The sequence below is a fragment of the Bombina bombina genome, chromosome 2 (genome assembly GCF_027579735.1).
Source record: "Bombina bombina isolate aBomBom1 chromosome 2, aBomBom1.pri, whole genome shotgun sequence".
In the NCBI taxonomy this organism is placed as follows: Eukaryota; Metazoa; Chordata; class Amphibia; order Anura; family Bombinatoridae; genus Bombina; species Bombina bombina.
Window position 1 is genome coordinate 720196677 of NC_069500.1, and position 26682 is coordinate 720223358.

The 26682-nt window shown below is 38.5% G+C and overlaps 1 protein-coding gene across 1 annotated transcript; it reads left to right on the top strand.

Moving 5' to 3' along the window:
- Nucleotides 1-1130: 1130 nt before the first annotated feature.
- Nucleotides 1131-24571, top strand: LOC128647232 (uncharacterized). Its single transcript, XM_053700019.1, has 3 exons — nucleotides 1131-6902; nucleotides 23907-24262; nucleotides 24368-24571. Exons 1-3 carry the CDS (start codon nucleotides 2672-2674, stop codon nucleotides 24569-24571), a joined length of 4791 nt encoding a protein of 1596 aa, XP_053555994.1. The 5' UTR covers nucleotides 1131-2671.
- Nucleotides 24572-26682: the final 2111 nt, after the last annotated feature.

Below are 26682 nucleotides of genomic sequence, written 5' to 3' on the forward strand. Positions count from 1 at the left end.
AAACTGATTTGAGCCCATTGACCCCCCTTGCTGCGCACGCACACTTTGAGCCCCCCGCACGCGCACGTGAACCCGTGAAGCCATAGCCATTGACAACCCACGCGCACGCGAAGCCCTAGCCATTGACAACCCACTTGCGCATGCGCACGCCCTAGCCATTGACAACCCACTTGCGCATGCGCACGCGAACCCACGCGCACGCAACTAGCCGTTAAAAGCGTCGCGAGCCATAATACATTGCGCATTTCTATTGCACTGGCACTGAGAAAGGTCTTCATTTCAAAGCTCCGCAAAAAAAAAAAAAAATTAAGCAAAAAACAAAAACCTCTTTACTTTAATTTAAAAGAATTGGGTCTTGAAACTCTTTACTTTAGTTTAAAATAATTGGGTCTTGAAATTTTATGCCCTCAGGAAAAAAATTACCTCAGGACTTATGCTGCGCATTTATTTGAAAGCAAACATTTGCTCTTTAGTTTAAAAATTTGTACATACTAAAAACATTTGCTCTTTAGTTTAAAAATTTTAGTTTAAAAAAAAAAATTTTGAAAAAAAAAGTCCCTCAGGAAAAAATTTGCTCTTTAGTTTAAAAATTTTAGTTTAAAAAAAAAAAATGTTCAAAAAAATAGTCCCTCAGGAAAACATTTGCTCTTTAGTTTAAAAATTTGTACATACTAAAAAAAAATACCTCACATTTGCTTATGTGCAAAATAGCACATACTAAAAGAAAAAACCGAGCACTCAGGACTTAGGTATGTGCTAAACATACTAAAAAAAAAAAAAAACCACATACAAAAAAAATATATGCTTATTTAAAAAAAAAAAAAATATACACAGAACATACAAAAAAAAGGAATAATAGCCTCTTACAAGAGCACAACACTGTGCTAACAGAACATACAAAAAAAAAAGAAAAATAGCCTCATAAAGAGACCAACACTGTGCTAACAGCACATAGTAGTTTTAAAAAAAAAAAAAACCTTAATAGGATCAAAAAATAAATTTTAGGTTTTAAAAATAAAAAAGGATTAATAGGCTCATAAAAGAGCACAACATTGTGCTAACAGCACATAGAAAATAAATATTTTAGTCATAAGCTCATAAAAGAGCTCAATACTGTGCTGCACAGCACATATAACATAACTATATTACTTTAAAAGAAAAAATAGTGCTGCACTGCACATATAAAAAGTCTCTATACAAATAAAAAAAAAAAAGGAAATAAAGAGCGCCTAATACTACATAAGCAGCATTATAATAAACCCTTTGAAAAAAAAAAAAACATATATACTGCATAAAAAAGGAAAAAAAGAGTGCTTAATACTACATAAGCAGCATTATAAGAAACATTTTTAAAAAAACATATATACAGAATAAAAAAGGCAAAAAAAGAGCCTAATACTACATAAGCAGCATTATAATAAAATCTTTGAAAAAAACACATATATACTGCATAAAAAAGGCAATAAAGAGTGCCTAATACTACATAAGCTGAATTTTAATCAACCTTTTTAACAAAAGATATAAAAACATATATACTGCATAAAAAAAGTGTCTTAAAAAAAGGACATAATACAAAAAAAAGAGTGTTTAAAACAAAGTAAAGAGTGACAAACACGCCTAATGTCTACAACAAAATAAAGAGTGCCTAAGACTGCATGAACAAAAATTAAGACTGCAAAAAACAAAGTTACTCATAAGCAGCATTATATATATACTGTATAAAAAACCCCATAAAGAGTGCCTAATACTATAAACCATAAAAAAACATATATACTGCATAAAAAAAAAGTGTATAAAAAAAGTGCATAGTCCTAGAGTGTTTAAAACAAAGTAAAGAGTGACAAACACGCCTAATAAAGAGTGACTAAGACTGCATGAAAACAAAATAAAACTGCCAAAAACAAAAGAAAAAGTGTATTGTCTAAAAAAAACAAATTTGCCTAATACAAAATAAAGACTATCTAAAAAAATAAAGACTGTCGATATTAAAAAAAGAGAGTGCCTAAAAAAAAAGGGAAATAAAGAGACTGCCTAAAACAAATAAAGAGACAGCAATAAACAGCATAAAAAAGGCAATAAAGAGTGCCTAATACTACATAAGCAGCATAAACACGCCTAATGTCTACAACAAAATAAAGAGTGCCTAAGACTGCATTAAAAAAAAATAACACTGCCAAAAACAAAATAAAAAGTGTATAAAACAAAGTAAAGAGTGCCTAAGACTTTGTTAAACAAAATAAAGATTGTCTAAAAAAAAAAAATTTGCCTAACATTGCCTAATACAAAATAAACACTGCCGATATAACAAAGAGAGTGCCTAAAAGACTGCCTAAAACAAATAAAGACACTGCATAAACAGCATAAAAAAGGCAATAAAGAGTGCCTAATACTACATAAGCAGCATTATAACAAATTTATAAAAAAAAAAACATATATACAACATAAAAAAGGCAATAAAGAGTGCCTAATACTACATAAGCAGCATTATAACAAACCGATTTAAAAAAACATATATACAGCATAAAAAAGGCAATAAAGAGTGCCTAATAAGAATAAACCTTAAAAAACATATATACTGCATAAAAAAAAGTGACTACAAAGAAGTGCATAAAAAAAAAAAAGAGTCTTTAAAACAAACTAAAGAGTGCTGCATAAAAATAAAAATAGAAGAATGCCTCCTAAAAGAATTTTAACACAGGAAGATGCAGAAAACGTTAAACGCAGAAGAAAAGAAACTCAACGTATACGACGGACACATATGACTGAACAACAAAGGGTAACTCTACGCAAAAAGGATTCTTCAAAAAAACGGATTTGTAGGGCCAATATGACTGCTCAGGAAAAATGTCTCCAACTGGACATGCAAAGATCACGTTCTGCTGCACGTAGAAAAAAAAAAAAAAATAGTACTAACATCAACCATTCATTATTTAATGAAGACAATGTCCCGATGCACACATGTGGTCAACTTAATGTTTATTGCAAATTTTGCATGGCAAAGCATTTTCCAGAGGAACAACCAAGCGATAAGCTTTTTAATAAATGCTGCAATAAAGGAAAAATAACATTACCTCATATACAAATTTCACCACTGATCCAACAACTAATGACTGGACAACACACACATTCAAAGAATTTTATGCAAAATATCCGTTCTATAAATAGTGCATTGGCGTTTGCATCAATGGGAGCAAACATTGCACCACCTCCAGGATATGGCCCATACTGTTTTAGAATAAATGGCCAAATTTATCACCGATCTGGTGCTTTGCATCCAGAAAATGATGATCAACGCAAATTTGCACAACTCTACATTTTGAGTCCTGAGGAAGCTGCGGACCAACGAGCAGCACTAAAAGAAAATTCAGGATGTCACATTGAACTTTTGAGGGAGTTAAGTTCATATATGTCTCAGTATAACCCTTTTGCAAAAGCATGTAAAATGCTCTATGAGGTAGAGCAAGAATGCATCCATGAAGCATCTTTAAATGGAGTTCAAAATTCTAAAGTTTCAATGGTAATTCTGCAGGACAGAACATCAGATTACCGAAGATATAACGTACAAAGAGTTAATGAGGTTGCTGTTATTTTCCAAAATTCTGATGGTGAACCTCCTCTTGAACGTGACCTTCTTATTCATTGCCGATCTACAGATCAAACAAAAAAAACTGAAAGAATAAGTGTTTTAGATCCTAATCTTGAACCATTGCTGTATCCTTTGTTGTTTCCATATGGGGACCAAAGTTGGGGTTCCAATATTGCTCTTAACTACAGGCCAACATCAATTAGTGATGTACAAAGAAGAGTAACCACCAATCCAAGGATAAGAGTTAGCCAAATGAAATACTACTCTTACAGAATTTCAATTAGGGATCAATTCAATCCTTTCCTTAGTGCTGGCAAGTTGACGCAGCAGTACTTTGTTGATGCTTATGTCAGGACTGAGGCCAACAGACTCAACTATATCCGTCAAAATCAATCTAATCTTCCCATTGAAAAATATACAGGATTAATGGATTACATTCAAAGTGAGGCTGCTGCACAGGGCCTGATGCCTGGAAAAGCAGTTATTTTGCCATCATCTTTTCAGGGAAGTCCACGAAATATGGCCCAAAACTACCATGATGCTATGGCCATTGTTAGAAAATATGGAAAACCGGATTACTTCATCACCATGACCTGCAACCCTAAATGGCCTGAGATACTTGATAACCTATTAGAAGGTCAAGCAGTGGAGTTCAGACCAGATTTGGTAGCAAGAGTTTTCAATCTCAAATTAAATTCTCTTTTGAATGATATCTTGAACAAACATGTTCTTGGAAGTCCTTGCGCAAAAGTGCATGTAATAGAGTTTCAAAAAAGAGGATTACCACATGCTCATATCCTTTTAATATTGAAAGCCGAAGACAAGCCAAATGATGCTGAAACCATTGACACTTTTATATCAGCTGAAATTCCTGATGAACAGATTTATCCAAGACTACATGCTATTGTAATAAAGCATATGATACACGGTCCATGTGGAGAACATAATTTAAATTCTCCATGCATGGTTGATGGTAATTGCAGCAAGAATTTTCCAAAAAATTTTCAAAAAGAAACTTTAATTAATGTTGATGGATATCCGCGATATCGTAGACAAAAAAATGACACCACTGTAATTGTCAAAGGGAAAAAAATTGACAACTCATGGGTAGTTCCATATAGCCCATACTTCTGCTTGAAATACAACTGCCATATAAATGTAGAGAGTTGTGTTTCTGTTAAAAGTGTTAAATATCTCTTCAAATATGTATATAAAGGTTACGATTGTGCAAATATTTCCATTAAGGAACATAATACACTACAGCATGATGAAATTCAAAATTTTTTGGACACAAGATATGTCAGTGCTCCTGAAGCTGTTTGGAGGTTGTATGGTTTTTTGATGCACCATCAAACACATACAATAATAAGACTTCAAGTTCATCTTCCAGGCGAACAAGATGTATATTTCCATAATGAAAACGTACAATTAGCTGCAGAAAAGGCACAAGACAGGGATACCACTTTGACAGCATACTTTAAGTTGAATGTGGATAATAATGCGGCACGTGAACTTTTTTACTCTGACATTCCTCAACATTTTGTATTTGATGTAAAAAAACGTAAGTGGAATCCAAGACAAAGAGGAGCAGATACAACAATTGGCAGATTGTATAATGTAAATATTTCATCAGATTTGGAGAGATTTTGTTTGAGGTTATTGCTCTTGCACTTAAAAGGAGCAATATCCTTTAAGGACTTACGAACTGTTAATGGACAAGTTTGTCACACATTCAAAGAAGCTGCCCAAAAGCTTTCACTTTTAGATGAAGACGCTACATGGGATCTTACACTTAACGAATCAGCATCTCAACAGATGCCTAAACAAATGAGGGAACTGTTTGCTTATTTGTGTATATTTGTTGTCCCACCTAATGTCCCACAACTCTTTGAAAAATACAAACATGATCTTTATGAAGATTATTCACGTCATGAAGACCACATTGATGATTGCAAAAGTTGCAAAAATTTGGCATTAACAGATATTCAAAATGTTCTCATATTGCATAGTAAACGTTGTGAATATTTTGGACTACCCAATCCATCAAACTTCATTCCAGAAATGCAATTCAACTATGTTACACACTTGGAAGCCCAAGTTGGAGCACAACTTCAAGAAGCATTAAACATCGAGCAAAAAGCTGCATTTGACAATGTAATGTCTGCAATTGATAATGAAAATTTACCACACAGATGTTTTTTTATTGATGGACCTGGTGGAAGTGGCAAGACTTATTTATATAAAACATTATTGAGTACTTTACGTGGACGCACAGATGGAGTTCTTCCTGTTGCCTCTACAGGAATAGCAGCTAATCTCCTTGATGGTGGCAGAACTTACCATTCACAGTTTAAGCTTCCAATTCCATTACTGGAAACATCAACATCAAATATGAGAATGACTTCAAAAGATGCAGAGTTCATACGTAATGCTAAATTGATTATTTGGGATGAGGCCTCAATGACACCCGGTATAGCTCTAAAATGTGTAAATAACCTTCTTCAGGAAATTATGCAGAACAATAAGCCATTTGGTGGAAAAGTTATACTCCTTGGTGGAGACTTCAGACAAACACTCCCAGTTCTTCCTCATTGCAATAGAACTGCTATTGTGGAAGCTACTATAAAGTTCTATGATCACTGGGATAAATTTAACATTTTAAAATTGAAGAATAATGTGCGTTCAGTGGATCCAGAATTTAGCAATTGGCTACTAAAATTAGGACAGGGTTCATTAAATAATTCAGAGGGCCTTCCTGAGGATTTAGTTGAGATCCCTTCCAAATTAATATGCAATGATTGTATCATATCTGAAATTTTTGGAAAAAAAATTCTTCCATCTGATCTTCACAGTTTTTCAAAAAAGGCCATTTTGTGTACGAAAAATTGTCATGTTGATCAAATCAATGAGCATGTATTAAATATACTCGATGGTGATGAAAAAATATATCTGAGTTCAGATTCAATTGATGATCAGACAGATGAAGATGCACAAAACTATCCCATAGAGTTTCTAAACGAATTAGCTCCATCAGGAATGCCTCTTCATAAGTTAAAAATAAAATTGGGAAGTATTATTATGTTGCTCAGAAATCTGAACACAAAAAAAGGTCTGTGCAATGGAACAAGATTGATAGTTAAAGATCTTAAGCCAAATCTATTAATTGCAGAAGTACTCACAGGAACAGCAAAAAAACAAATGGTGTTTATTCCGAGAATAGATTTAGCCCCTGCCAACACTGAACTACCATTAATTTTACGAAGGAGACAGTTTCCAATCAAACTTGCATTTGCAATGACCATCAACAAATCACAAGGTCAAACGTTAGACAAAGTAGGAATATTAAGATACTTCAAAGTTCAAAGCATGGAAAGATATTACCAAACAGTGATAAAATTTATACAAAAAACATTGTTTATAAAGAAATATACTTTAAATAAACAAATAAGTTGTGTATTTTTAATTAGTTAGAAGTAATTTTGTATTATTTAGAGCAACAATATTATTCATGTACAAATTAAACTTTATTTTAATTTAATTTACTAAAAATAAAAATATGACTTTATGTCTACTTTAATGTTTATATCTTATGTTATTTTTTTGAATAACAAAAAAAAAAAAAAAAAAAAATTTGGCCCGTGTACACGGGCTTTAACACTAGTTCACTTTATAATAGGACTCTTTAGATAATAGAGTCGTACACTAGTTTAATTTTCACCTTTTCACTTATTTCTCATTTCTTTTTTTTTTCTTTATTTCACTTCACTCTTTAAGGAGTAACATTTATATCACTTGATGCACATGGAAAAATGTATTACACATACTAAAATACATTCTCCCATCATGCCTGCTAAAACTAGGGAAAAGAAAAATTGCCTCTCTGAGACAGGTGTTGACATATCAAACGAAGTATTAACACATAAAAAAGATCTACAACCATTAGTTGCTCAGCTATCGGATCTTTTCCTACCCCAATTTGATCTAATGAAAACTCAAATATCGGCTTTAACCACTGAGCTACAACAGTTCGCTAATAGATTAAATGAAGCAGGAGACAGAATCTCTGAGGCAGAAGATAGACTAAATATACAAGAGCAGACTATAAACTCACAAGAGAAAATTATTAGGAATTTACAAGACAAAGTCGATGACTTAGAAAATCGTTCCAGACGTAATAATTTAAAAATCATCGACCTTCCTGAGAACTCAGAATTTTCAGATCTATTATATTTTGCTGCCACAGTGTTACCTCAGGCCCTTGGCATACAACAACAGAGTCTCCCCCTAGCAGTAGAAAGGGCACATAGACTAGGTACCCCCAAAACACAATCTTCAGGATATAGAACAGCTAGACCTATCCTAATTAGATTCTTAAATGACCAAGATAAAATGAACATGAAAAGTCTATACAGAAAAAAGTGGATCTATTGATTGGTGAACACAAGGTTTTACTCTTTCAGGATTTTTCAGTGGAAGTTTCAGCTAAAAGAAAATCTATGGCACCATATTGCACAAAATTAATTAATGTGGGTATAAAAGCTAGGCTCATTTACCCTGCCAAAATTATTATAAGTGAAGATGGCGCCACTTTTTCATTCTCTAAAATTGATGAAATTAAAGAATATTTTCAACAGAAAAATATTTCTCTTGGTTAGTAGGGATAGGGATAATAATAGGCCATATCTATCATGGCTTATAATGCTTAATTATAGTTTTCAAGGTATCTATAATGTATTTTGGCTCTTCCAGGATGACAGAGCTTTTGGTTGCAAGGTTTTATTAAAAATTATTTATTTATTTATTTATTTTTAAATTTTTCCTGGTTTTCTCTCCCCCCCCCCCCTCTTCCCCCACCACCTTTTTCCTAATTTTTTTTTTTTTTAAATGAAGAATTATATTAAATACCTATCTTGGAACGTAGGAGGTATTACGTCCCCAATCAAAAGAAAACTAATATTAAAACAACTTGGAAAACAATCCAGATATAGTGTTTATTCAGGAAACACACCTTAAAAATAAGGAAATAGACAAACTAAAATCAAAATGGGTTGGGGAAGTAGTGGCCTCCTCATGCAAATACAGGAAAAGAGGTGTTGCAATTTTATTTAATAAAAACCTTACTTACAATATTTTAAGCACTGAGATAGATCCAGAAGATAGATGGATTCTAGTAGAATTAGAAATTCAAGGTATCAAATTTATATTATATAATATATATGGACCGAATAAAGTAGAACAAGAATTTTGGCATAAAATTATTTTTTACCTCTAACGGCTAGATTTAGAGTTTTGTCGGTAAAGACCCGCGTAGCTAACGCTGCTTTTTTTTCCAGCGCACCCTTAAGACAACGCTGGTATTTAGAGTTCTCTGAAGGGCTGCGTTAGGCTCCAAAAAGGGAGCGTAGAGCATAATTTACCGCCACTTCAACCCTCAATACCAGCGTTGCTTACGGTAGCGGCTAGCTGGAAAAACGTGCTCGTGCACGATTCCCCCATAGGAAACAATGGGGCAGTTTGGGCAGAAAAAAAACCTAACACCTGCAAAAAAGCAGCGTTAAAGGGACAGTAAACCTTAAAAATAATGTTATATAATTCTGCACATAGTGCAGAATTATATAACATTATATTAGCCAAACTTTGTAAATCATAATATTGCCTTTTTATTTTGTAAAAATACTGCTGTTTTACAGACCCGCTCTCTGTACTCTGCTGAGCGGGTCTGTTGTTTTTACTGAGCGCATCGGGCCAGCTGTATAGTCACAGCCCGGCCCGACCGCGCCATTAGACACAGTGCAGCTCGCTCCCGCTGTCAGACAGAGCGGGAGCGAGCTGCACTGTGTCTAATGGCAGAATTATATAACATTATTTTTAAGGTTTACTGTCCATTTAAGCTCCTAACGCAGCCCCATTGTTTCCTATGGGGAAACAGTTTCTAAGTCTGCACCTAACACCCTAACATGTACCCCGAGTCTAAACACCCCTAACCTTACACTTATTAACCCCTAATCTGCCGCCCCCGCTATCGCTGACACCGGCATTACACTATTAACCCCTAATCTGCCGCTCCGGACACTGCCGCAACCTACATTATACCTATGTACCCCTAATCTGCTGCCCCTAACATCGCCGACCCCTATATTATATTTATTAACCCATAATCTGCCCCCCCTAACATCGCCGCTACCTACCTACACTTATTAACCCCTAATCTGCCGACCGGACCTCGCCGCTACTCTAATAAAGTTATTAACCCCTAAACTGCCGCACTCCCGCCTCGCAAACCCTATAATAAATAGTATTAACCCCTAATCTGCCCTCCCTAACATCGCCGCTACCTAACTTCAAGTATTAACCCCTAATCTGCTGACCAGACCTCGCCGCTACTCTAATAAATGTATTAACCCCTAAAGCTAAGTCTAACCCTAACCCTAACACCCCCCCTAAATTAAATATAATTTTAATCTAACGAAATAAATTAAATATTATTAACTAAAGTATTCCTATTTAAAACTAAATACTTATCTGTAAAATAAACCCTAATATAGCTACAATATAACGAATAATTACATTGTAGCTATTTTAGGATTTATATTTATTTTACAGGCAACTTTGTATTTATTTTAACTAGGTACAATAACTATTAAATAGTTATTTACTATTTAATAGCTACCTAGCTAAAATAATTACCAAATTACCTGTAAAATAAATCCTAACCTAAGTTACAATTAAACCTAACACTACACTATCAATAAATAAATTAAATCAATTAACTACAAGTACCTACAATTACCTACAATTAAATAAACTAAATTACCAAAAAAAACAAACACTAAATTACAAAAAATAAAAAAAGATTACAAGAATTTTAAGCTAATTACACCTACTCTAAGCCCCCTAATAAAATAACAAAGCCCCCCAAAATAAAAAAAAATTCCCTACCCTAATCTAAATTAAAAAAGTTAACAGCTCTATTACCTTACCAGCCCTTAAAAGGGCTTTTTGCGGGGCATGCCCCAAAGAAATCAGCTCTCTTGCCTGTAAAAAAAAAAACACAATACCACCCCCCAACATTACAACCCACCACCCACATACCCCTACTCTAACCCAAACCCCCCTTAATAAACCTAACACTACCCCCCTGAAGATCTCCCTACCCTGAGCCGTGTTCATCCAGCCGGGCATCGATGGACCAAAAGAAGACATCCGGAGAGGCAGAAGTCTTCATCCTATCCGGGCAGAAGAGGACATCCGGACCGGCAGACATCTTCATCCAAGTGGCATCTTCTATCTTCATCCATCCAACGAGGAGCGGCTCCATCTTCAAGACCTCCGGCGCAGAACATCCTTCTTCAATGACGACTAGACAACGAATGAAGGTTCCTTTAAGTGACGTCATCCAAGATGGCGTCCCTCGAATTCCGATTGGCTGATAGGATTCTATCAGCCAATCGGAATTAAGGTAGGAAAAATCTGATTTGCTGATTGAATCAGCCAATCAGATTTAAGTTCAATCGGATTGGCTGATCCAATCAGCCAATCAGATTGAGCTCGCATTCTATTGGCTGTTCCGATCAGCCAATAGAATGTGAGCTCAATAGCTATTGTACCTAGTTAAAATAAATACAAAGTTGCCTGTAAAATAAATATAAATCCTAAAATAGCTACAATGTAATTATTCGTTATATTGTAGCTATTTTAGGGTTTATTTTACAGGTAAGTATTTAGTTTTAAATAGGAATACTTTAGTTAATAATATTTAATTTATTTTGTTAGATTAAAATTATATTTAACTTACGGGGTGTTAGGGTTAGGATTAGACTTAGCTTTAGGGGTTAATACATTTATTAGAGTAGCGGCGAGGTCTGGTCGGCAGATTAGGGGTTAATAAGTGTAGGTAGGTAGCGGTGACGTTGGGGGGGCAGATTAGGTGTTAATAAATATTATGTAGGTGTCGGCGATGTTAGGGGCAGCATATTAGGGGTTCATAGGGATAATGTAGGTGGCGGCGATGTGCGGTCGGCAGATTAGTGGTTAAAAAAATGTATTATAGTGGCGGCGATGTGGGGGGGCCTCGGTTTAGGGGTACATAGGTAGTTTATGGGTGTTAGTGTACTTTAGAGCACAGTAGTTAAGAGCTTTATAAACCGGCGTTAGCCCAGAAAGCTCTTAACTACTGACTTTTTTCTGCGGCTGGAGTCTTGTTGGTAGAGGCTCTACCGCTCACTTCAGCCAAGACTCTAAATACCAGCGTTAGGAAGATCCCATTGAAAAGATAGGATACGCAATTGGCGTAAGGGGATCTGCGGTATGGAAAAGTCGCGGCTTGAAAGTGAGCGTTAGACCCTTTCCTGGCTGACTCTAAATACCAGCGGGCGGCCAAAAGCAGCGTTAGGACCCCTTAATGCTGCTTTTGACGGCTAACGCCAAACTCTAAATCTAGGCGTAAGTATATCGGGCAAAATATAATAGCAGGAGGGGATTTTAATCTGATTCCCTGTCCAGTGATAGATAGAATTGGTCAAAATGAGTTAAGATATGTTTCTCAAAAAACTAATATATGTAAACAAATTTCTAAATCTAAAACTACATGATATTTGGTGGAACCAACACCCGGATGCCAAAGAATATACATGTGAGTCCAAAACGTATAGATCTCTCTCCCGTATTGACTACTTTTTAATATCTGAACTCATCCTTATGCAAGAAACTAAAACTGAAATTAACAATATACTTATATCTGACCATGCTATTATCTCATTAGAGATTCCTTTTAGAACAGTTATGCACAGACAAGTATCTAATTTTTTCTTCCCTAAAATTTTAATAAATAATGTCCAATTTCAAATTGGTTAACTCAGAAATGGAGAGAATACAAAAAATTTAATCATGCCTATTATGAAAAATCTGAAATATTTTGAGAAACAGCCAAAGCATATATTAGAGGTGAAATTAAAGCTATAAAGAACCAGTTATTTGATATATATGATAATACAAAAGAAGAAAGCTCGGGAGTTACAACTCTCAAATCAAGTCAGGAAAGCTTATAGAATCTATATAGCCTCACCTAATAGTATACTCTGAAATAAATATATTTCTTTAAGACAAGAGAGAGATATCTTTTTAACCCAAAAAAATAAAATGGAAGAACTGAGATTAAATTCAAGGCATAGAGGTCAAACTGGTAAATCGGCTAAATATTTAGCCAATCTATACAAAGTGAGGAAAAAAAATAATACTATTGAAAAAATTATAGAAATTAACAAAACCCACACAGACTTGATGAGCATCAAAAATGCTTTTTTTGAATATTATAAAAAAATATATTCACCAAGAGAAGTAGAGGCTGAGAATAAAAAACAATTTTGGCAGAAGATAAAACTTCCTAATATTCCACTAGATCTTCTAGAGAAGTTAAATACTCCAATAACAATAGAAGAAATTAAAGAAGCGATCGATACCACTAAATTAAACAAAGCACCGGGTCCAGATCAGATTCCTGCAGAGTTCTTTAAAATATTAAAAAAAGATATTATAGAGGTTTTAAATCAATTATATAATAATATTATTATATCAAGAATCAACCAATTTCAAAGATATTTACTGCTTCCTTGATTACATTAATTTTAAAGAAAGATAAAAATCCTACAGATTTAGGTACTTGCAGACCAATTTCACTACTAAACGTAGACTATAAAATACTTACTTCTATTGTGGCAAAAAGACTTAAAGAAGCTCTTAATCTGATTATCCATGAGGACCAATCTGAATTCATGACAGCAAGATCCCCGATTAAAAATTTCTAGGAAAGTTGCTTTTTTGTTGGATTTATTCTGGAATGATTTACATAAAAAGAGAGGAATGGGAGATAAAGATTTTGCAATTTTAACAGAAGACGCAGAAAAAGCATTCGATTCCGTGATATGGGACTACTTATATTCTTTGCTTTAGAATTTTAGGTTTTCAGGCCACTTTATTTCTTTTGTCAAAGCAATATATAATCACCCTGTCTCATCAATTATGGTAAATGGTTCCCTTACTGCAAATCTAACTTTAAACAAAGGAACGAAACAATGATGCCCACTTTCCCCTCTCTTATTCAATCTTGCCCTAGAACCTCTGGCTATATTTTTCAGACAAGAATTAAAGGGAATTAAAATAGGTAACAAGGAGTTAATACGTTCTCTATATGCAGATGATCTTTTACTATTTCTTAAAAACACAAAAAATAGTATTCCTTTATGTCTTCAGATTTTCAATCTCTTTAGCTCAATATCTGGATACAGAATTAATATATCTAAAACAGAAATGTTATGGTTACATAAACATAAGAATAGCTACCATCATCATCCATTCAGAGAAGTAGAAATGATAAGAATCCAAAAAATTGGTACAAATTAAATTATACCAATTTTTTTGTTAAGGCACAAACTAAACTACATAGATGGCAACCATTTCCCATATCTTTCTCAGGGAAAATAATGCTCATTAAAATTATCCTATTACCTCAATTATTATATATAATACAACATGTACCGTTATGTATACCTAAGAAAGATATTGATTCCTTTGATAGAGCATGTGCTTCCTTTATATGGGCGGAGAAGAGACACCTATTATCAATACAGAAGTTATCTCAACTTACGGATTTCAGTGGAGCTTCCTTCCCAGATATTAAATGTTATAATATTATTACTTTAGCTAGATATGCAGTAGATTGGCTTACCAAAGAAAATTATTTAACATATACTGATATTGAAGAAAACTTAATATTCCCTTTCTCACTCAAAGCAGTATTGCACTGCAAAAAAACAAAACAATTTCCAGTAAATATCCATAATATGTTTATAATAAAGAACACAATTATTGCCTGCAGATGCTATGTACTACACTAGGAATAAACTATCAATTTTCCCCCTTTCTTACAATTATCGGAAATCCCAACTTTTTTCCTGGTCTGAATTCACAGGTCTTTAGATCTTGGGAACAGAATGGACTAGTGTTCCTAAACCAAATTTTAGATAGCAATAATCAGATTAAGACCTTTGAAGCTATTTCTCGTGAATATATTTCTAATATATCTTTTTTTGCCTATCTTCAAATTAGGCATTTCATTGCTGATAATATAGAAATTATACAAGGGTCAGGGGACTTAGGAGAATTGGGGGATTACATTAGACTATATCAAAAAGGTTGTTACTCATCTTCTTTTTTATATAAAATATGTTTAACCCCTTAACGACCGAGGATGTGCAGGGTACGTCCTCAAAAAAAGGCAGTTAACGCCTGAGGACGTACCCTGCACATCCTCGGTGTGGAAAGCAACTGGAAGCGATCCTGCTTGCTTCCAGCTGCTTTCCGGTTATTGCAGTGATGCCTCGATATGGAGGCATCACTGCAATAACCTTGTATGGCCATCCGATGCAGAGAGAGCCACTCTGTGGCCCTCTCTGCACCGGACATCGATGGCCGGTATCGGTGGGAGCAGACTTGGGAGGCGGGTGGCGGCCATCGATGGCCCTGGTCATGTGGAGGGGGCGGAATCGTGGGCGGGGATGGCCCGGGGCACGCACGGATGGATGCACGCACGTGCACAGGGAGGGAGCGGGTGGGAACCGCTACACTACTGAAAAAGCTTTAATAAAAATGTTTAAAAAAAGGAGATTAAAATGTAAAAATAAAAGATCAGTGAGGCGATGGATGTTGGTCTGTGGTGGGGGGGAAGCTACACTACAGAAAAAAAAAAGAAAAAAAAAAAAGCCCTTTTTTTTGCAATCTGGGTACTGGCAGACAGCTGCCAGTACCCAAGATGACCTCCAATAAGGCAGATGGGGAGGGTTAGAGAGCTGTTTTGGGGGGGATCAGGGAGATTGGGGGCTAAGGGGGATGCTAAACCGCAGCATATGTAAATATGCTAAAAAAAAGTTAAAAAAAAAATTAAAAAAAACTTTTATTTTAGTATTGGCAGACTTTCTGCCAGTACTTAAGATGGTGGGGACAATTGTGGGGTGGGGGAGGGAAGGGAGCTGTTTGGGAGGGATCAGGGGGTCTGATGTGTCAGGTGGGAGGCTGATCTCTACACTAAAGCTAAAATTAACCCTGCAAGCTCCCTACAAACTATCTAATTAACCCCTTCACTGCTAGCCATAATACACGTGTGATGCGCAGCAGCATTTAGCGGCCTTCTAATTACCAGAAAGCAACGCCAAAGTCATATATGTCTGCTATTTCTGAACAAAGGGGATCCCAGAGAAGCATTTACAACCATTTGTTTTTTTTTTTAATTTGATCGCATTTGGCAGTGAAATGGTGGCATGAAATATACCAAAATGGGCCTAGATCAATACTTTGGGTTGTCTACTACACTACACTAAAGCTAAAATGAACCATACAAGCTCCCTACAAGCTCCCTAATTAACCCCTGCACTGCTGGGCATAATACACTTGTGGTGCGCAGCGGCATTTAGCGGCCTTCTAATTACCAAAATGCAATGCCAAAGCCATATATGTCTGCTATTTCTGAACAAAGGGGATCCCAGAGAAGCATTTACTACCATTTGTGCCATAATTGCACAAGCTGTTTGTAAATGATTTCAGTGAGAAACCTAACATTGTGAAAAATGTAACGTTTTTTTTTTATTTGATCGCATTTGGCGGTGAAATGGTGGCATGAAATATACCAAAATGGGCCTAGATCAATACTTGGGGTTGTCTACTACCCTACACTAAAGCTAAAATTACCCCAAAAAGCTCCCTACATGCTCCCTAATTAACCCCTTTGCTGCTGGGCATAATACACGTGTGGTGCACAGTGGCATTTAGCGGCCTTCTAATTACCAAAAAGCAACACCAAAGCCATATATGTCTGCTATTTCTGAACAAAGGGGATCCCAGAGAAGAATTTATAACCATTTATGCCATAATTGCACTAGCTGTTTGTAAATAATTTCAGTGAGAAACCGAAAGTTTGTGAAAAAATTGTGAAAAAGTGAACGATTTTTTGTATTTGATCGCATTTGGCGGTGAAATGGTGGCATGAAATATACCAAAATTGGCGGCCTAGATCAATACTTTGGGATGTCTTCTAAAAAAAAATATATACATGTCAATGGATATTCAGGGATTCCTGAAATATATTAGTGTTCCAATGTAACTAGCGCTAATTTTGAAAAAAAGTGGTTTGGAAATAGCAAAGTGCTACTTGTATTTATTGCCCTATAACTTGCAAAAAAAAGCATAGAACATGTAAACATTGGGTATTTCTAAACTCAGGACAAAATTTAGAAACTATTTAGCATGGTTTTTTTTTGGTGGTTGTAGATGTATAACAGATTTTGGGGGTCAAAGTTAAAAAAGTGTGTTTTTTTCCATTTTTTCCTCATATTTTATATAAATTTTTATAGTAAATTATAAGGTATGATGAAAATAATGGTATTTTTAGAAAGTGCATTTAATGGCGAGAAAAACGTTATATAATATGTGTGAGTACAGTAAATGAGTAAGAGGAAAATTACAGCTAAACACAAACACCGCAAAAATGTAAAAATAGCCTTGGTCCCAAACGGACAGAAAATGGAAAAGTGCTGTAGTCATTAAAGGGTTAATTAAACACGGCAAGGACTTTCTTTATAAACTTCATGTTAATTGGTTGAACTATTTTCCTGATCTTGAGGTTAGGGAGCTTAAAAATAGTATTAATTGGATCAGGAAAGCACCAATTTCCAATACATGGAAGGAATTACATATTAAACTATTAAACAATGTTTATATTACACTGCAAAGGTTAAATGGAAGATTGATGAGAACATATCATGTTCTAAGTGTAATTTCCTCCAAGCAGATGTTTTACACTGTGTCATGAGATGCAGGACATATGCAGGACACAGCAATGATGGTACAACTCTATTTTATTGCAGAGCATAGCAATACACATCTAGTCAGGTTGATTGTACTAAACTAACTGCGACACAGACACCGGACCTAAGCCCCGCCCCCAAACTAGTGACATCACATCCTGATCTCATCACATCTTCCCCTTTTTCAAAGGCGAAGCATACATTTGCATATAACAAACAACAAGGTATACGAACAGAGTATACAACAACATTTTTTTTTTTTTTAGAACATTATATGAACAAATAGGTTAGAAAACATAAACAAATAAATTACATCCTGACTTGGACATCGGGGTAGACTACCCTAGTCCACAGTGACCATGGGATTATTCTGCCCATACTTCCGGTCACTGTTCTAGCTAAAGTCAGTCCCTATATCGGGCCGGAAGTTTCACCACTCTTCCGCTTGATGTAACTTTGCATGAACTGTCCTCTGATACAGAAGGTGGTGAATTAGAGTCTGCTGGAGGCAAAGACATATCCCCGCTGTGATCTTGCTGAGGGGAAGGCACCTCTCTTAGAACAGGGGATCCCACCGGCGGTGGTACTGAGGAATCCAGTTCCAGACTCTCAGGTACAGGCTGAAGATGTCTTCGGTTACGGCGTGTAACGGTCCCTCCCTCAGTAAGGACTGTATAAGACCTGTAGAGCGGCCAACTACCGTAGCAGGCGTCTTCCATTTCTTCTCATCGTCCAGTTTAATTCTGACACTTTGGCCCGCTTTCAGTTCCTGTAAGGGCCTGACAGAATGTCTCCTGTCGTAGAAGAAACGATAACCCTTTTTGGCCTCTTCATCCCTCCTAAGGACTTCGTCCCGAGGAACAGGGCCAGGCGGCTTGAAGACACCCACTGAGGGTAAAGTGGTGCGAATCTGGCTTCCTAGCATCAGCTGTGCTGGGCTAAACCCGGTGGCTTGAATGGGCGTCACCCTGTATGACAAGAGGGCTAGGTACGGCTCAGATTGCTTTAGAATGAATTTTGTTGTTTGAACTGCCCTTTCAGCCATTCCGTTGGCCTGCGGATAATGTGGACTTGATGTGGAATGTACAAAGTCATATTCCCTGCTGAAAGCACTGAACTCTGTAGAAGCGAACTGCATACCATTATCACTCACCAGCTCCATTGGAATGCCCCAGCGGGCGAACAAGCTCTTCAGGCGAATGATAACGGCCTGACTTGTGATATCATTCAGGGGTGCAAATTCCAAATACCTGGAATAGTAGTCGATCACAACAAGAAACTTTTTCCCGTGCAGTTCACACATATCAGCAGCTATTTTCTGCCACAGCCCCGCAGGCAGCGGAGTAGAAATCAAGGGCTCCCTTCTCTGAGTAGGCCGGCGTTCCCGGCAAAAGGCACATTTAGACACGTGATTTGCATTGTCGGAGCTGATCCCAGGCCACCACACAGCTGTAGCTGCCCTTTCTCTGCACTTTGTAATGCCTAAGTGGCCATTGTGAATCCTGTTTAACATCTCCTTCCTCATGCTGACAGGAATTACAATGCGGTCTTGGAACAGCACCAACCCCTCCAGCTCCGTGAGCTGCGAACTCTCTGGCTGGTAAGCATTTAAAGACATCCAGGCTGCCCGGCTCTCGGGCCAGCCTTCTTTTATGTACCTTATAACTTCTTGCAGATCTGTGTCCAAATATGTCTCTTTCTTTATCTCTTCCAGTTTTCTTGAAGAAATGGACTTAGAGGCCAGAACTGAATCAACATACACTTTCACATCCGATTCTGTGGAGGATTCTTCAGCAGCAGCCAGCGGGAGCCTGGATAGTGTATCCGCCACAACCAGTTGTTTCCCCGGCACATGCACTGCCTGAACATTGAACCTGAGCAGTCTCATTAAAAGTCTCTGGCATCTCAAGGGTGTTTTGTCAATGTCATAAGAGTTGATTAGAGGGACTAGTGGTTTGTGGTCAGTTTTCAGACTAAATTTCTCCAAACCCACTAGATAGCGCTGGAAGCGCTCACAGGCCCAAACTGCAGCCAGGCACTCTTTCTCAATTTGAGCGTATTTTGACTCCGCAGCCGTCAGTGTGCGGGAACAGTAGGCGATGGGCTGTAGTTTATTTCCGTTCAGCTGCAGGAGTGCAGCCCCCAACCCATAACTGCTTGCATCGGCACTAACCACAGTCTTTTTTGAAGGGTCGTAGAACCCCAGCACTGGGGCAGACCCCAGCAGGGACTTGGCATGCAGGAAAGCTTTTTCTTGTGAAGGTCCCCAGACCCAGGCAACGTCTTTCTTAAGCAACTCTGTGATAGGGTGTAAAACTGTTGATAAATCTGGAAGAAACTTGCCCACGTAATTTACAAGGCCCAATATCTGTCTCAGCTCATGTACATTAGAGGGGCTTTTCATCTGTTCAATAGCACAAATTTTCTCCGGGTCTGGCTTGATGCCATCCCCGTTGATGATATGCCCAAAATAGCATAATTCCGTTTTCCTAAAATTACATTTTTCTTTATTCAGCTTCAGCCCAGACTCTTTGATAGCCTGTAGCACACAACTCAAACGCTGATCATGCTCCTCCACTGTAGACCCATACACAAGAATGTCGTCCATGACGACAGCTGTGCCCACGTGGTCACTCAGGAGAGAACTCATTTCCCTTTGAAAGATTTCAGGAGCGGAGGATATCCCAAAGGGGAGTCTGCAGAAGCAGAACCGACCTACCGGTGTGATAAAGGTAGTCAGTTTGCGGCACTTTGGATCCAGGGGGATCTGCCAAAAGCCGCTAGAAGCGTCTAATGTGGAAAAGAACTTCGCCCCAGCCAACTTCGGAGCTATATCTTCTAATGTCGGCAGCACAAATCTCTCTCTTCACCGCCTCATTCAACCTTTTCAGGTCCACACAGATGCGCACCTTTCCGTTTTTCTTTGCAACTGGAACAATGGGGGCACACCAATCAGTCGCTTCAACAACCTCTTCAATAACCCCCATAGACTTCATGCGCATAAGCTCTTTCTCCACTTGAGGCATGAGCGGGAACAGAATTCTACAAGGAGTAGAAATACTGTATGGGACTGCGTCACTTTTAAGTGCTATACGGACTGGTTTGCAATTCAGTAGGCCCAATTCGCCAAACATATCTTCGGAAATCTCATTCCCTCTGGCCACGAGGCCCAAGTCGCAGGCTGCTTTTCTGCTCAATAAATTGTTAACACACTGGCCTCGAATCACATGCACCCACATGGTGAACTTTCTTTGCTTGTACTCACAGCTGACAAGAAATTTCCCCACACAATCAATGCGGCCACCAGGACTATGGACATTTGTAGTAACCTTCGCCAGCTGGGGCTGTCGAGGCAATTTCATAAATTCAGCAAAAGACATTACAGTGATATCTGCTCCTGTGTCAATCTTAAAATCAACTTTGTCTCCCATTACAGTAAAAGTAACTTTCCAATCTTCCTCTAAGCTTGGCCGTTCCACAACGGACCCCACAAAAAACACTTCCTGACCCTCCTGGTCACCGTCCACCTGCATCTCCTTAATGTATTCAGTTTTACACACCACTTCAAAATGGCCCATTCTGTTACATTTTCTGCATCTTTTATCTCTGGCCGGGCATATAACACTCTGATCATGGGCCCGGTAGCACCGTGTGCATCGGGCATGTTGCGCCCATCCACTTCTAGGCCTTTCCAGTATTTTAGATCTACCGCTCACACTGTTCCTTTCACTAGCAGTTTTCCTAGACTGTTGCACTTCATCCACAATACTCTCAGACCTCAGATCAGCACTTTGCTTTTTCACCAGTTCACTCTGGCGGGCCATCCTAATAGCCCCATCTAACGTTAAATCAGGCTCTAACTGCAGCTTCAGTGAGACTTCAGCATCTGCAATTCCAATAACTATTCTGTCTCTGATTTACTCTTCTTTAGCAACACCAAACTCACAGAATTCAGCTAGTTCATACAGGCTGCGTACAAATGACTCCACAGATTCTCCCACACGCTGATTACGTTTGTGAAAACAAGCTCTCTCATGAATCACATTTCTTTTGGGCACAAAGTGGGCACTGATTTTATCCATAACTATATCAAAGTTAAATTCTTCCCCTTCTTGGAAAGTAAAAGCATTGAACACTGGCTCCACATCTTTCCCCATAGAGTATAAAAGAGAATTAACTTGTACTTCACCACTCTCCTTTTTCAGTTTGGAAGCAATCCTGAAGCGCTGAAACCGCTGACGCCATGTGGGCCAAGCTGCAGGCTGAGAGAAGTCAAAAGGCTCAGGTGGGGTAAACTTTGACATTGCAATCGATCAGGAACAGAAGCGGAGTCCAGAACTTCTGACACCATGTCATGAGATGCAGGACATATGCAGGACACAGGAATGATGGTACAACTCTATTTTATTGCAGAGCATAGCAATACACATCTAGTCAGGTTGATTGTACTAAACTAACTGCGACACAGACACCGGACCTAAGCCCCGCCCCCAAACTAGTGACATCACATCCTGCTCTCATCACACACTGCTTTTGGTCCTGCCCAAAAATAAACCAATTTTGGAAAAAGGTTTCTTTCTGGTTAAATAAATCTTTAGAATCCCAAATTTTGATAAACCCAAAGGATATCATTTTTTTACATACTCGACCATTTAGACAGGAAACTAATTCGATTGACACTTGTATTATGATAGGATGCAATCTAATTTTGAAGAATTGGAAAAATAAAGAAGCCCCTTCCTTATCCATCTTTATTAAAGCAGTACATACTTTTTTCTCAAACTGGCTTAAAATTATTCTCGTATTCCCTTTATCAACTCAATATATGCTTACTTTGCTCCTACATAGCTCTGAGGCCTTTCAGTATTTGACATTAAGAGAATTTTTGCCCCAGCCTGGATATTTGGCTAAATTTCTCAGATACTTGGTGAGGCAAGATGAGCTAACATCGTAAGATTAGAAATCAGATTTTTATAAGGAAGAAGGAGTCGTAGGCGGGAAGAAAGGGGGAACTGTTTCTCCTTTTCCCTTTTTTTTCTTTTCTCCCCTTTTTTTTTCCTTCTTCTCTAAAATATGGAAATCTCCAACAGTGTATATGTTAGTTCTTATTTGTTTGTTTTATTCTTTTGGGTTTGGGTAAGAGAAAACATTTTCAAACCGAAATTGGGTTAAGATTGTTATATTGATACCTTAGTTATGTTATGAGGCCTTGTATGGCTATTTATTTCCTGTGTGTTATGAGGTATCCAATGATTTTTTTTATGTTCGTTTTGTTTTTCCATTCTTTTCCTTTTGCCCTGCGTGGCTATTTATTTCTTATACTGTATTTTTATACCCTGTTGGATTAATAAAATATATATGACTTCCGGTGGGCGGACCAAGCGAGCAGTCGACTCCTCACAGAGCTCCGCTGGTCGGGACATAACTGAGTCAAAATCGGGCATTTTACTGCCGAGTCCCGCACGCCAGACTTGCTGGACTTACAGGAGAGGCAAAGTGCCAGCTGTCTAAAATTGTGCGCGGAGCATATTTCACCCGCTCCGGCAGCCGGAGGCCACAAACTGTTAGACGCCATCACCAACCGGCGCCATCCTGGAGTTCCCTCAGACGCAGATCACAGTAAATACCACGCTGGATGCGGTGGGGAAACATCTAGTGACAAGCAGCATTGACCAAGCTACATCCACTACCTCGCGGGGAGAGGAGGGGGTCAGACAAGGAACCGGGTAATGTAACCATTCTGAATTGGAGCTTACACGCACTTCACTGTAAAGGGGATTAAGAGAAACTGCGTGGGCAACTTTTCTAGCATAATATTCTGCCTGGGACTTTATAGATGCCACGTGGACTCTGCAAACATCAATTTCTTTTTCTTTCAATCTGCACCAGTCAGTTAGACCCACGCTGCAGCACTTACACTTTAGAACTGTGTTGTAATAGAAAATACACACGTGACCCACAAGCAACTAACAAGCAACCCATAAGCACTTATGTATCCTTGTTCTCCAAGCAAACCGCAGAGGTTCTAAGTATAATCTACCGAAATAAACCTCCAGACATCACTTCTTGGTGGGTACATCAGCATATTTGTCCACCGGCACTCTGGCCTATAGCTAATAAACTGCGCAGGTTAAAGAGATATCTGCCTGCACAAATCCATTCAACACTGCAGGTGTGGGTTTGAACCTGCACACACTGTGCCTGACTCGTTGGCATCTATAAAGATCCCCTACCCTCCCCACTCTAATGAAAGTGGATAAGTACTTTTTTAAGCTGTCCCCTGCTACCAAATCTAGCATGACTCACAGATCAAAAACCAATGAAAAGAGGCTGAAACAATCTGCTGAATTACAACCAGAAACCTCGACCTTCTCGGATCATGGAGGGGTCTTAAACCCTGACTCACAATCTTCTCTCTTACAAGAATTGAAATCTTTTTTTCTCCCCAAAATGGACTCTCTGCGTAGACACGCTTACAAGCGAGGTGCAACAGTTTTCCTCCCGACTCACCCAAGCTGAAACCCGCATTTCTGATGTGGAAGACAGACAAGTCGCCTCAGCTACTACAATCAAGCAACTGGTAAAGAAAACTCAAACACTCCAAGATCGTATAGACGACTTGGAGAATAGAAGCCGTCAGAACAATTTGCGCATTGTGGGAGTCCCAGAGTCCATCAAAGGCAAAGACCTGCTTGAATTCACGGCACTCAAATTGCCGAGGATGCTGGGCATACACCCTGATATACTACCCATAGATGTGGAGAGGGCCCATCGTGTGGGTCCAGAGAGAGCCTTGGATCAGACAGGAGCAAGACCTAGGCAGGTCATATTCAAGTGTCTAAACTTTCAAGAAAAGCTGAAAATCCTAAGGGCCTACCGCACTCATAAAGAACTTTTGTATGAAGGTTCAAAATTACTCCTATTCCAGGACTTTTCTATGGATGTCTCCAGACAGAGGAAGGAATTTGCCCCAATATGTACCCAGCTACATGAACAGGGAAGGCAAGTGGCACTGCTGTTTCCTGCAAAGCTACGTCTTCAAACCCAATATGGCGTCAAGATCTTTCACTCACCTCAGGCTGTGAGAAGCTACTTGGCCACTGAAAATCAAAATCAATGTCCACCAACTTGAAGAGTCTCCTTTATTTCTGCTCTTTTATATTTCTCTTTCTCTGCCGTAGGCCTCAAAGGCTAGGAAATGGCTGAATCTGTTTTTTGCTTTACTCCCTTGGAGAACGGAGGGGACTATTGCCCTGAGGGGCTTCTGGACTCCGGTAAGAGGCTGGACGATGCCTCTTGGGTAATGTTGAATACTGATATTGTAATGTTTTGTTGGTTATATTTATTATTTGTTTTGTTTGATAAGTTATTTATATGCAGAAGGTTCTCACTGTTGTCATCATGTAATACTGTCCGGTTAACACCTCAATCACTTATGGTTAAGCATCCAACTCCTCAAGGTACGGGGCTAATCATAGGCAATACTCACAGACTACTTGGCGGGATTACACATAGATGGCCCATGACCCAGCACACAGGCACTTACTGGACTCACCCTATAATACCATACATAGTGTTCACTTTAATTTTGGCTAGAAAATTCCACTGCTATAAAGGCACTGGTGTATCAGCCACCTCCAATGTCACCATTAGTCTGTACACCCCCCCATACAACATGTTTGGTAGTCTGGTGCCCCCAACATCCTTGGTACAATCACCCACCCCGCCCCTCGGTGCTGATATGGTACGGCTAGGTATCATCGGGAGGAGGACTCACTCTCACCCCCAATCCCGCTTGCATGGGCTATTGACCACTACCATATTCAATCTAGGCTGTGATATCATGTGCACACCACTTTCTTTTATGTATTTGTTATTAATTCTGCATTTTACCATAGATAATGATATGTTTTGCCTGTTTTACCTGTTATTTTTGTGGTTTGGTAAACTGCCTACGCTTAGAAGGTATCAGAGGCTGCCATCATGTGGCTTAGTTGGGTTAAAGGTCCAACAATTTGGGTTTAATTATGCAACACTGCACTATACGGGGATAATCACTGGGGATAGTATCAGACCATTGGGTGGGTTAACATACAGACGGCCCACACCTCAGAAAGCAAACAGTCACTGGCGCAACCTTATAACACCTCATAGAGCGGTTATCTTAATTTTTGCTGGAAAATGCTGCTACTGTAACTGCTCCAGGGTACTTACTGGTAGCACACATATCCCTAACATGTATGCCTGCCAATATACATACGCCCGGCAACCTGGCGCCCTTGCTTCCCATGGTACAATCCCCTATTCTGCCCCTAGAGTCTGGTCTAGAACGATTAGGTTTCACTGAGGTAGAGACCCACATTATGTTGACTGCTGCTGTACCTAAACTAGTTCACTACATCATGTGTGTATTACATCATCCTATACATTTTATATTGGACCTATGCCTTCTTATAGGTCGAGTGCTGCTTTGTTATATGTTATATTACTGTGTTGGTACCCCGTCCTTGTCCTTTCCCTTTCCCCTCTTTTTCAACCCCTTTTTTTTTTTTTTCTCTCTCATTGCTGGTATGCTTATTATAGTTTGACATGTCTCTAAAAGTAGTGACCTGGAATGTGGGAGGTATTCACTCCCCTATAAAGCGTAAGGCAATTCTCACACATCTTAGAAAACTGGGTACTGACGTTGCCTTATTACAAGAGACCCACCTAACAGACATAGAGCATCAAAAGTTACAGAGGGACTGGGTAGGACATGTAGTATTCCTCTCACATACTAGTGCCAGTCGCGGCTTGGTCATTGCATTAGGAAAGAAAGTCTCAGTCAAGGTGGACAATTCCTATTTTGATAGGGACGGTAGATATATGATAGTACAGGCTGTGGTAAATTCAGAGAGATATGTATTTTGTAATCTCTATGCCCCTAATCATAGAGCGATGGGTTTTTGGACTGACTTGGCACGACACCTAGCTCCACATATAGGCTCAAACCTGATAATTGGGGGGGACTTTAATATTTCACCCACACACACTTTGGACAGACTTTGGCTGGAACCACACTCTTTTCGGGACCCCAAATCAAACTACAAAGCGAGATATGAAACAAAAATCTTTGGTATGTTGGAGGCCGACCTGGGGGTCTGTGCAGGGATAGGCAAGGTGTCCGTACACGGACACTGGTGTCCGTGACTGGCCCTTGCAGTGTCCGCCGCCCATTTTGCTGTGGGGAGGGAGGAGTAAGAC

Bases quoted from the DNA above. Each gene is read 5' to 3' on its own strand.
- LOC128647232 (XM_053700019.1), top strand. From the start codon at position 2,672: ATGCCTCCTAAAAGAATTTTAACACAGGAAGATGCAGAAAACGTTAAA. The intron at 6,903-23,906 runs GTCAAACGTTAG...CTCTCTGCGTAG, and splicing joins GACCATCAACAAATCACAAG to ACACGCTTACAAGCGAGGTG. The intron at 24,263-24,367 runs GTCATATTCAAG...CTCCTATTCCAG, and splicing joins CAGGAGCAAGACCTAGGCAG to GACTTTTCTATGGATGTCTC.